The 12,818-nt window shown below is 43.3% G+C and overlaps 1 protein-coding gene across 4 annotated transcripts in view; it reads right to left on the bottom strand.

Annotated features, from left to right (window-relative positions):
* The window catches only part of ABCC8 (ATP binding cassette subfamily C member 8), a 241,379-nt gene that overhangs the window by 160,353 nt on the left and 68,208 nt on the right, over window positions 1–12,818 (bottom strand). For all 4 annotated transcript variants that reach the window (XM_068260341.1, XM_068260342.1, XM_068260344.1 and 1 more), the window contains exon 4: window positions 473–639. In XM_068260341.1, coding sequence (XP_068116442.1) covers window positions 473–639 — 167 coding nt within the window. The remainder of the gene's footprint in view (window positions 1–472; window positions 640–12,818) is intronic.

Genomic DNA, 12,818 nt, shown 5'->3' with positions numbered 1-12,818 from the left:
GCTGTTTGGCATATGAACGGCGCTGTTGATAAATAACGTTACTGTGTGCCGTTTTTCTTCTTTTTTCACTGTGCAACATTATTATGCAGTACTAACGATAAATAGCGATAAGCGTATCTTTTTAATGCGGCGCCATTTTTATGCATAGGCGTTGTGCGCCATTATTCACTGATCCGGTTCAGTTGCAAGCTGCATGCTTGTTTCAGGTGTGTGATCCAGACAATACTGCAGCCACAGAGATCAGCAGGACTGCCAGGCAACTGGAATGGTTTATAAGGAAATAAATATGGCAGCCTCCATGTCGCTCTCAGTTCAAATTTCCTTCAAGGCGTTATCTTGGAGGACCAGATTTTACAAGGGGAATACAGTAAACTATTGAGGGTGATTTCAGGATAATGTACCCCACTAGAGTGCACCCCTAACTGGTTGGAGGAGAAGCTGTATTGGAATCAGGTTTATGGGTGTCACTTACCCGAACTCTGATGACATTGATCTCCACAGCCAGTAACATGCCATAGAAAATGGCTAATAATCCAGTCAGACAAAACCGCAGCTGCAGGAACCAGACGCCATTGTCCCAAAACTTCACAAACTTGATGGTTTTGGTGATAAAAGCTAACATCCAATAAACTAGAAGTGCTGCCGAGAGAGAAGAAGACAGAGAGAGAGAGAATTACATGGTGCACACAGAAATCACACCTGCAGCCAATAAACTAGAAGAGCTGCCGGGAGAGAGAGGAGGACAGAGAGAGAGAGTTACATGGTGCACACAGAAATCACATCTACAGCCAATAAACTAGAAGAGCTGCCGGGAGAGAGAAGGACAGAGGGAGAGTCTACAGAATGATCATTATTCTGGTGTATCAAGAACATCTCTAGAAAACAGTATTAACACCAAACTGACTGTGCATTAGAAATGACATCTACTTTCCAGCAGGAACCTGGCTTATGATGCTGCTTATGTGCTATTAGTGCTATTATGGTCCATCACATACTATAGATCATCAGGGTGGGGGTTGAACAATATACACAGGGATATACAGGTGGTGTGCATTGTATACACAGGGTCCTACAAAGTATACAAGTGTTGTACACGGAATTCACAGGGAATTATACAATGTATACAGGTGGTGTACGCTATATACATAGGTTTTGGACTAGTCCATCTCCTCATGGGGGATTCTCAGGCCCCCCGTTTACACTTAATCAGTTGGTACGCGTTTTTTTCTTCTTCTACATAGCAGTGCCTTGTGAAAAAGATTTCAGTTAAAACGCGGTAAGTGTGAGAGGTGCCATAGGAAAACATGGGACTTACTTTGAAAATCAGTTGACCTTTCAGTTATAACTAAGAGCAACTGATTAAGTGTAAGCGGGCCTTAGGGCCCGTTTCCACTAGGAGCGGTGCGATGCGGCTACATAGCCGCATCGCACCGCAGGTGTGCTGAAACACATGCACGGCAATGGCATCGGGAGATGCGGAAGTGACGTGGGTGGCGGCAGAAGTGATGCGATGCAGCTTTAGTAGTGGAAACCGGCCCTAACATGGGCATTACTTTGAAAATCAGTTTTCTTTCCGTTTTAACTGAGATCAACTGATTAAGTGTAAAAGGGCCTTTAGGGTTTTCTATGTTTTCAAAATCATATCCTGAACGGCAGTTGCTAAGTCTAACTGCCAAAATAGTGTGAGTGAGTAGGGAGGCTGGCTGTTATCCTACTATTTTGGCAGTTAGCTTTAGCAACTGCCATTCAGGAAATGCTTTAGAAAACAAAGAAAACCCTCAGAATCCCCCATGAGCAGATGGACTAGTCCAAAACCTGGCTTTCTGTCATTTTAACTGCTTACTTTTTATTTTATTTATTTTTTTGCTATAGTGGTCCTTTAACTAAAATAGTAATTTGGTGTTGTTTACTTAGAATTTATAATTTTCTATAACACTAAATTTGTTATATGTGATTACCTGTATCAAGCCCCAAGTACCCCTTAAAGAGAACCTGTACTGAGTAAAATTATTTAAAATAAACACATGAGGTAACTTCAAATGAACATTACATAGTTAGCTTGCCATCAGTTCCTCTCAGAAGCTCAACATTTTCTTCTGACAATGATCCCTTCCAGTTCTGACAACATTTTGTCAGAACTGAAATATATCAGTTGCTGTCAGTTATATATCAGTTGCTGTCAGTTATATATCAGTTGCTGTCAGTTACAGCTGAGAGGAGAACTGATGTGTCCATGTTTCCCTATGGCTCAAGTGGGCGATGTTACAGTTTAACAGTGTGCTGACCAGGAAGCTGTTATGGGGTAATAGCCATTTTCAAAATGGAGGACGGAGAATTCCATTGATCACAGTGGACAAACAGGACGCAGGAGAGGAGAAAGAGATTGAGGAGTAGACTACACAGGAGGTAAGTATGACTTGTGTATGTTTATTTTGACTTTTAAATTTCAGTACAGGTTTTCTTTAACCAGTTCGTGTCCCACATACAGTATAATCACGTCGCTGGCATATGCCTGTGAAAGCCAGATGACGTGATTATGAGACTGCCGGCTGTCAGGGCTTCCCGGGCGCGCGCACGTGCGCGTGCACGAGCCGGCGTTACCCGCTGATAGAGTATGGATTGGAGTATAGGAACAAACGTTCCTTTAACCAATCCAAATGTCCTATATATGAATGATCACCGCTGCACCTCGCAGCTGTGATCATTCATTAAAAATGTAAACAATAGATGGTTTTTTGCGTGCTGTGCACGATCGCGCGCGTGCACGCGCGCGATCACGCGGATTTCGCTTGTAGGAATGATTGGTATGTAGGAATATACATTCCTACAACCAATCAATATAGTTAATAAAAGTTAATATATGATAGATCACTGCTTCATTCATTGAAGCTATGATCTATCAATAAAGCCTGATCCTAGCACGCCCCCTAGTGTCTCTTTTTGCCCAGTGATTGGTGAGTGGGAAAGTGTTCCCATAAGCCAATCAAAATGCTTGAAATTGTGAATGATGGCTGCTATGACCAATAGCAGCTATCATTCTTAAAATCTTAATAAAATGTTTACAAACATTTATTTACAGTAGCTTTGTCACCTCAGAAACCTGTCATTCTGTCTCTGAGGGGATTCTGATGTGACAGGAGCTGCTGATCTGCTGATCGTGAGCTTAGTGTTTTTTGATTAAAATTATATAGTATTATACCCCATACCTAGGCCATTAACCCTGTATCTCCCATACCCTGCCAGTTTATCCCTAAGCTAAGCCCTTCTACCCACTTCCCACCTTTTTAAAACTTTTCTGGGCTTTACTTCAGTTTAACGTGTGTGTATGTATGTATATATATATATATATATATATATATATATATATATATCTATCTACACATATATATATATATATATATATATATATATATATATATATATATATATATATATAAATAGATATATATAGGTTATACGTATATATTTTGCCCTACCTACCTATACCTAAAAAACCCCTACCTTTTTAAAAACTTTTCTGGGGTTTACTTTACGTTTCTGGGGTATAGATTGCCCTACCTACCTACCTACCTACCTACCTATCTAAAAACACCAACAAACAAAAAAACCTACCTACCTTTCCCAAACCCGATACTAAAATGACCAAACGGTTTTACTCGGCAGAAGAGGCATGCGCCTTCCTGCAAAACAGCAGCACAAGTGGGGAGGAATCTGAGGGCGCTGAGTGGCTACCAATAGATGACTCAGAGTCGATTTCCGATAGCGACTCTATATCTGAGTCCGAAAGGCGACCAGCGCAGAAAGTCCGCAGAAGGGTGCAGTCTAAGGCCATCAGCGAGAGTGATTCGGGTGAAGAAGGGCCATCAGGTGTCAGAGAAGGGAGAGCAGTGGACACTGTTGCAGCAACCAGCCATAGCAGTCAGGGCGGTCAAAGTGCCGCCAGGCCACGGCAGAATAGAAGGCGAAAGGTACCTCGGAGAGACACTCAGGTACCACCTGAAATGTGTGATCTTGTATGGTCTACTCCAAATATGGAAGAACCCAATATCCCCCCTTTTACCGCAAGCAGCGGATTATTAGTTGAGACCGCAAATATGGCACCTCTTGATTTTTTTCAGTTGCTGATTACTGACCAGTTCCTGGAATATATCGTTGAGCAGACTAACATCTATGCTCAACAATTTTTGGCTGATCATCCTTCCTCTTATTACAAATCAAAATGGAAGCCCACATCCATCACTGAGCTTAAAGCTTTCCTTGGCCTGACTTTCAACATGGGCATTACATGGAAACCACAAGTCCAAATGTATTGGTCCAAAAAACCAATACATTGGATGGCTATTTACCGGGCAACAATGACCAGGGGCCGTTATCAAATGCTCATGCGATTTCTGCATTTTAACAATAATGATAACGATCTCCCCTCTGATGACCCAGACCGTGACCGCTTATTTAAAATAAGGCCTCTTCTCAATCACCTCAACAAAAAGTTTTGTGAGGTATACAAGCCTGAGCAAAACATTTCAGTGGATGAGTCCCTGGTTCCCTTCCATGGCAGGTTAGCCATTAAACAGTACATCCCCAGCAAACGTGCCAGGTATGGGGTTAAGCTATATAAGGTTTGCGAGAGCAGGACTGGATATACATATGCTTTTAATGTATATGAAGGGAAAGACAGTCTGCTTGAGCCCGCTGGATGCCCATCATACTTGGGTACCACCGGAAAAATTGTTGTGGACCTGCTTAATCCACTTCTGCACAAAGGGTACCACTTGTACGTAGATAATTTCTACACAAGTGTACCGCTTTTTAAATTCCTGTATGCATCTGAAACTCCAGCATGTGGTACTGTGAGGCCGAACAGGAAAGCAATGCCTCAGCAGGTCCTACACAAAAAATTGCAAAAGGGAGAGTCCTTCAGCCTCCGAAGTAATGAACTCTTGGCACTAAAATACAGGGACAAGAGGGACGTACTCATGTTGTCCACAATTCACACGGAGGCTACAGTGACAACGGTATCTCAGGGAGAAACGCAACAAAAGCCAGTAGCCATTGCAGAGTACAGCAAGTACATGGGGGGTGTCGACCTCTCTGATCAGGTGCTTGCACCATATGCAGTCCACCGAAAAACCAAGGCGTGGTACAAAAAAGTCGGAATTCATCTCCTGCAGATGACATTGTACAATGCTTTTGTCATCTACAAAGAATCGGGCAATGCGGACACATACATCAAGTTCCAGGAGGATGTGGTTTCAGCACTGATTGGTGAACCTGCTAATACTGCGCACCCCACAGACTCTCTGGATTGTGAAGATGTGGTAAGACTTCGCGATAGGCATTTCCCTGTGTCACTCCCCTCTAATCCATTAAAAAAATATCCTCAAAAAAGATGTAAAGTGTGTACCAAACACCACATCAGAAGGGACTCCAGATACCACTGCCCTAAGTGCCCATCAAAACCAGGCCTCTGTGTTAACGGCTGTTTTGAAGTGTACCACACAGTTCAAAATTATTAGCGATTCATCTTTTTCAAACTGTGTTCACTATATACATTTTGTCATCTGGTTTCCGACCCCTGGATTGGCTGACGACCATTCTCCGATTTATGACCCCTGGATTGGCTGACGACCATTCTCCGATTTATGACCCCTGGATTGGCTGACGACCATTCTCCGGTTTCTGACCCTTGGATTGGCTGACGATCATTCTCTGGTTTCTGACCCCTGGATTGGCTGACGACCATTCCCCGATTTATGACCCCTGGATTGGCTGATAACCATTCTCCGGTTTTTGACCCTTGGATTGGCTGACGATCATTCTCTGGTTTCTGACCCCTGGATTGGCTGACGACCATTCTCCGGTTTCTGACCCTTGGATTGGCTGACGATTATTCTCTGGTTTCTGACCCATGGATTGGCTGATGACCATTCTCTGGTTTTTGACCCTGGCTTGGCTGACTACCCTTCTCCAGCTTCTAACTCCTGGATTGGCTCAATTCATCCCTCCCATCTAATGCTGCCTCATAGATCTCCAGTGGTGAGTTATAATTTATTTGTCATTTGGGAATCATATATTTATGCTGTACATTACATAACCTTGCTGTACATTACAAGCCATTGCGCACCTTGAGTGTAATGGTGTACTATGCACCCAGAAAGCTAAAGGGGTACCAATTTAATCTTGAAAAGCAAGATAGAATTTGACGTAAATAATATATATAATATACGTATGTATTTGACATGTATTAGGGCTAAGGCCTATGTCACCTGACTTTATTTTCATGACAAAAGTGAAAAAAAAACTGTAAAAAACAGCATTTTCAAAGTTATGTTCAAATTTCATGAAAACCGCATCAGTCCGACTGTTACAAAATGGCAATATCTGAGTAGACCTGAATCTCTAGTTTTCAGAATGGTGACATTTGTGACATATATTGAATGTTCTGATGCTCCAGGGGCTTTGATAAGAAAGAATGACAATGTTAAATCTGGTGAAAAAAATAGCCTTGAAAAAGTCATTGGTGCTACTCGTGGTTAAGAGGCTGCTGTGAGCCCAAATAGCTACCTGATTATGTATATGGGGTATCACTTTAACTATGACATGCAAGAGAATACAATTTGAGGTATATTAGGGCTAAGGCCTATGTCACCTGACTTTATTTTCGTTGCAAAGTGAAAAAAACTGTAAAAAAACAGCATTTTCAATGTTACATTCAAATTTCATGAAAAATGCATAAGTGCGACTGTTACAAAATGGCAATATTTGAGTAGACCTGGGTCTCTAGTTTTTAGAATGGTGACATTTGTGACGTGTATTGAATGTCCTGATGCTGTAGGGGCTTTGATAAGAAAGAATGACAATGTTACATCTGGTGAAAAAAATGGCCTTGAAAAAGTCATTGGTGCTACTCGTGGTGAAGAGGCTGCTGTGAGCCCAAATAGCTACCTGATTATGTATATGGGGTATCATTTTAACCGTGACAAGCAAGAGAATACAATTTGAGGTATATTAGGGCTAAGGCCTATGTCAACTGATTTTCTTTTCATGACAAACTGAATCAAAAGCAATACAATTATTATTTTTATATACGCTGTGCCAAAGTAAAACATTTGTAAAAAGAAAGAAAAGTAACAGAATTGAAAAGAGAATACATACATTGTTACCTTAGGGACTTAGCTTTTTAAATATGTACACCATGAGGGCGTGTTACTGTTATATAATACAAATACTGGCTTTTAATTACTGATAAACTACAATGAGAAAAGCAAAAACAAAAAATGGAAAAAATACACCTTCATTTCCAAATAAAATATTGTCGCCATACATTGTACTAGGAACATAATTTAAATGTTGTAATAACCAGGACACAAGGTCAAATAAAATGTGAGGGTTTAATCTTTAGCAACACTTTTTATTTTCAAACTATAATGGCTGCAAACTAAGGAAAAATTACTTTTTACATTTTTTTCACCATATTTCCATTATAATGCATAGATAAATAAAATAGTTCTTAGCAAAAAGTACCACCCAAAGAAAGCCTAATTGGTGGCGAAAAAAACAAGGTATAGATCATTTATTTGTGATAAGTACTGCTAAAGTTATTGGCTAATGAATAGGAGACCTGTGAAATGTAGAAAATTGCTTGGGTTTTTTAGGGGGAAAACCCCAGGGACGCGAACTGGTTAAAGAGGAACTCCAGTGAAAATAATGTAATTAAAAAAGTGCTTCATTTTTACAATAATTATGTATAAATGATTTAGTCAGTGTTTGCCCATTGTAAAATCTTTTAAATCCCTGATTTACATTCTGACATTTATCACATGGTGACATTTTTACTGCTGGCAGGTAATGTAGCTGCTGCATGCTTTTTTTGGCAGTTGGAAACAGCTGTAAAGAGCTATTTCCCACAATGCAACAAGATTCACAGACTTGAAACTGCCAGAAGTACCTCGGTACTCAGAGCTTCTTGTGGGAGAGGTTTCACCACAATATCAGCCATACAGAGCCCCCTGATGGTTTGTTTGTGAAAAGGAATAGATTTCTCATGTAAAAGAGGGTATCAGCTACTGATTGGGATAAAGTTCAATTCTTGGTCGGAGTTTCTCTTTACGCGTACGTATTTTCTGGCCGGCTGTAATTTGGGCACAGGGAGAAGCCAAGAGACGGATCTCCCTGCACTATGTAATCTAGGGGAACACAACAAATATATTCCCTACTGATTACTTAATTTGTCCTTTTGGCCAAGTAATTCGAGATCTGGCTATTGCTGGCACCTGAATTACAGTGATTCTATAGCAATTCCACCTGCGCGCTAAAGCCGTAATTAACATTACAGTCTATAGCGGCACCCAAATCAGGCACAGAGCGGTGCAGAGCAGGTGCTGAAAGGACCTGACTTGTCCCATGGAGCCATAAGAGACACTAGATGATACAATGTATACAGGGTGTGAAAAATGTATACAGGATGTGAACAATGTATGTACATGGCAACAATATACAGTATACTGAGGGTAGTACAAAGTATACAGAAGGTGTTAAAAAGGAACTGTAGTGAAAATAACACATTGAACAAAAAATCTTATTGTTTACAATATTCGTTTATAGATTAGTGTGATCATCAGTGTTTGCCCATTGTAAACTCTTTCCTCTCCCTGATTTACATTCTGAAATGGATCACTGGTGGTGGTTCTGCCAGGTGATCTGTGCGGAATGTTCTTGTACTGAGAGTTCTATGCACAGAGGAAGATACTGCTAGCTTGGCAGTTGGAAAAAGCCATTATTTCCCACAATGCAACAAGGTTCACAGACGGCAAACTGTCAGGACCATAGCTATGACATCACACTATGGGAGGGGTTTCACCACAATATCAGCCATACAGAGCCCCCTGATGATCTGTTTGAGAAAAGGTAAAGATTTCTCTTGGGAAAAGGGGGTATCAGCTGCTGATTGGGATGCAGTTCAATCCTTGGTTACAGTTCCTCTTTAAGATTGGTACAATGTATACAGAGGTAATACAATGTACACAACTGTACAATGTAAATGTACAATAAACGATATTTCTTGCTGTGACTTTCCGCAGCACTGCGGTAATTCCACAGGCGGATAACAAGTCACTTTTATTAGAAAGCCAGCAGCCAGCGAGGGGGAAATTCTCATGACCTGGCAAGCATGGAAACTGGTAATTTACGCCTTCAGCCCAGCCATTAGGAGCCTAATCACCCGATGGAGGAGATCTCTCCCTGCGTCAGCTGAACTTTAGCGGACATGTTTATGAGGGATTAATGGTGAGTTAATGAGACGAGAATGTCACAGCAGAGGGATGACATATATATGGTGTCAGTGCACATGCTAGGCACACACAGTATGACTTACAGTATATGCTGAGGGCTAATAATACTGAGCATGAGACACAGTGCAGCCATGATGTGTACCTGATAATTCTCCTTGCAGGAGGTGCAGAGGAGATCATGTCAGAGGTAAGGAGGGGGGGGGGGGGGGGATGGCTCCAGCCCTGTATTTACAGCACAAGGGAAAATTCAACCCTGATTGTATATGCCAACAGCAGGGGCTACAGACAGGACAGGGCCCTGACCTGGAGCCTAGTGGTCAAGGGATCTAGCAGTAATGGCTCCGCCCCCTCATGCTCTGCACATAGTGCAATGCAATCATTGTTGCTTTCCAATTCTCTCCAAATTCACTTTTACATCAAAAATGCTATTTTCGATTTTGAGAAAATAGTTGCGAAAATACATTGTAATTTTGCAATATTGTGAAAATTCACGGAACCACAAAAAAAAAAAAAATAAATAAATAAAAAAAATACTGTATTTTTGCCACAATCGTTTATTTGTGATGCAGAAGTTAGTGAAAAATGGGAAAAAAATCACCAACATATTACAAGATGATTTTTGTTGGCATTTTCGCTGAAAAATCGAATTTAACCTGATTAGATATTTGGACGTGAATTTCACAACTTGATTAGCCCTCCCGTGCATTACAGAACATGAAATTAACGTCCGGCACTTTTAACCCCCACTGATCACTTGTGCTCGCGCCCATCAGTCCCGTGCATGCACACGCATGTGCCACACTGGGGCACTCACTTAGAAGTACTGTAGGGGATAGGAGGAAAAAGAGTTGAACTTACCTGAAGCTTCTAATGGTCCCCCGCATGTCCCCCAGACGTCCTGTGCCCGCGCAGCCACTCACTGATGCTCCGGCCCCACCCTCCGGTTCACTTCCGGAATTTCCAACTTTAAAGTTGGAAAACCACTGCGTCTGCGCGGCCGTGTCTTCGCTCCCACTGACGTCACCACATATTGTGGGCCTGCACAATACACTCCTAGTGACGTCAGCAGGAGCGGGGTCGCGGCCACGCAGGCGCAGTGGTTTTCCAACTGTAAAGTCGGAAATTCCGGAAGTGAACCAGAGGGCGGGGCCGGAGCATCGGTGAGTGGCTGCGGGGGCACAGGACGTCTGCGGGGGACTATTAGAAGCCCCAGGTAAGTTCAACTCTTTTTTCCCCCCACAGTACTCCTTTAAATGTAATAGCAGCATTCATTCATGTATAAAGAAAAAAAAAAGTTCAACAGTTAAAAAAAAAAAAAAAGTTTTAAAGTGACAGTGTCCCCATTAAACAATACACTGTTCACAACCCCCCCAGCAAAGTATTAATGCCTACCTGTCTAATTCACCGCTTGTGTCACCTATACTTAGCCTTAATATCAGCGGACACTCGTAATGGCTGCCCCCCCATAGCGATCAGATGCAATCGCTAGGGCGACAGTTCCGAGACCCAACGCTGTACAGATACATTGCTAAGCTGTTGCCTAGCAATGTATCTGTACAGCACTGAGGTTCCCAAACTGTGAGCCATGGCGATCGGATCCAATTTCTACAAACGCACAGGCTGGCGATAATGGTACGCCACACCCCCAACTAGTGATGAAATATGGCATGTAGGGTATCATTTTAACTGGAATAAGATAAATAGATGATGCTGCTGGTGTGTGGAGATGTCTCGTATGGTGTGGCTGTTTCTCCAGTCAGAGCACATGAGCAGGAGATGTGGCGGCTGCAGGCGTGAGAGTTGTGTGACGCTATGTTGGCTGTGTATCGGGAGGGATGGGAGGAAACAAATGAGGCTTCTAAAGGGGTGGAGATGACTCATGAAATGTTGGCTGTTTCTCTAGTCAGAGCAGATGAGCAGGAGACGTGGCTGTTGCAGGTGTGAGAGTTGTGTGACGCTTTGTTTGCTGTGTACTGTATCTGGAGGGATGGAGATGAGGCCTGTGGTGTGTGGAGAGGATTCGTGAAATGTTGAATGTTTCTGCAGTCAGAGCACATGCGCAGAAGACGTGGTTGCTGCAGGTGTGAGAGTTGTGTGACGCTATGTTGACTGTGAATCTGGAGGGATGGGATGAACTAGATGATGCTTCTGTTGTGAGGAGATGACTTGTATGGTGTAGCTGTTTCTACAGTCAGAGCAGATGTGCAGGAGACGTGGCGGCTGCAGGTGTGAGAGTTGTGTGACGCTATGTTGACTGTGAATCTGGAGGGATGGGATGAACTAGATGATGCTTCTGTTGTGAGGAGATGACTTGTATGGTGTAGCTGTTTCTACAGTCAGAGCAGATGCGCAGGAGACGTGGCGGCTGCAGGTGTGAGAGTTGTGTGATGCTATGCTGGCTGTGTATCTGGAGTGATAAGAGGAAGTAGATGGTGCTTCTGGTGTGAGGAGATGACTCGTATGGTGTGGCTGTTTCTACAGTCAGAGCAGATGTGCAGGAGACGTGGCTTCTGCATGTGTGAGAGTTGTTGACTGTGTTGGCTGTGAATCTGGAGGAATGGGATGAACTAGATGATGCTTCTGGTGTGTGGAGATGACTTGTATGGTGTAGCTGTTTCTCCAGTCAGAGCAGATGTGCAGGAGACTTGGCTGCTGCAGGTGTTAGAGTTGTTTGATGTTATGTCTGCTGTGTATCTGGAGTCATAAGAGGAAGTAGATGGTGCTTCTGGTGTGAGGAGATGACTCGTATGGTGTGGCTGTTTCTGCAGTAAGAGCAGATGCGCAGGAGACGTGGCTGCTGCAGGTGTGAGAGTTGTGTGACGTTATGTCTGCTGTGTATCTGGAGGGATGGGATGATGATGAGGCTTCTGGTGTGTGGAGATGACACGTATGACGGGGCTGTTTCTCCAGTCAAAGCACATGCACAGGAGACGTGGCTGCTGCAGGTGTCAGAGTTGTGTGACGCTATGTTTGTGGTGTATCTGGAGGGATGGGATGAAGTAGACGAGGCCTGTGGTGTGTGGAGATGACTTGTGAAATGTTGGCTGTTTCTCCAGTCACAGCACATGCACAGGAGATGTGGCGGCTGCAGGTGTCAGAGTTGTGTGACGCTGTTTGCTGTGTATCTGGAGGGATGGGATGAAGTACCCTAGATGAGGCCTGTGGTGTGTGGAGATGACTCCTATGGTGTGGCTGTTTCTGCAGTCAGAGCACATGCGCAGGAGATGTGGCGGCTGCAGGTGTGAGAGTTGTGTGACGCTATGCTGGCTGTGTATCTGGAGGGATGGGATGAAGTAGATGAGGCCTGTGGTGTGTGGAGATGACTTGTGACATGTTGGCTGTTTCTGCAGTAAGAGCACATGCACAGGAGATGTGGCGGCTGCAGGTGTCAGAGTTGTGTGACGCTATGCTGGCTGTGTATCTGGAGGGATGGGAGGAAGTAGATGAGGCCTGTGGTGTGTGGAGATGACTTGTGACATGTTGGCTGTTTCTGCAGTAAGAGCACATGCACAGGAGATGTGGCGGCTG

This window comes from Hyperolius riggenbachi, chromosome 11, assembly GCF_040937935.1.
Source record: "Hyperolius riggenbachi isolate aHypRig1 chromosome 11, aHypRig1.pri, whole genome shotgun sequence".
Classification (NCBI taxonomy): domain Eukaryota; kingdom Metazoa; phylum Chordata; class Amphibia; order Anura; family Hyperoliidae; genus Hyperolius; species Hyperolius riggenbachi.
Note: the sequence above shows the minus strand (reverse complement) of the source record. Positions and strands in the feature narration are given on the sequence as shown.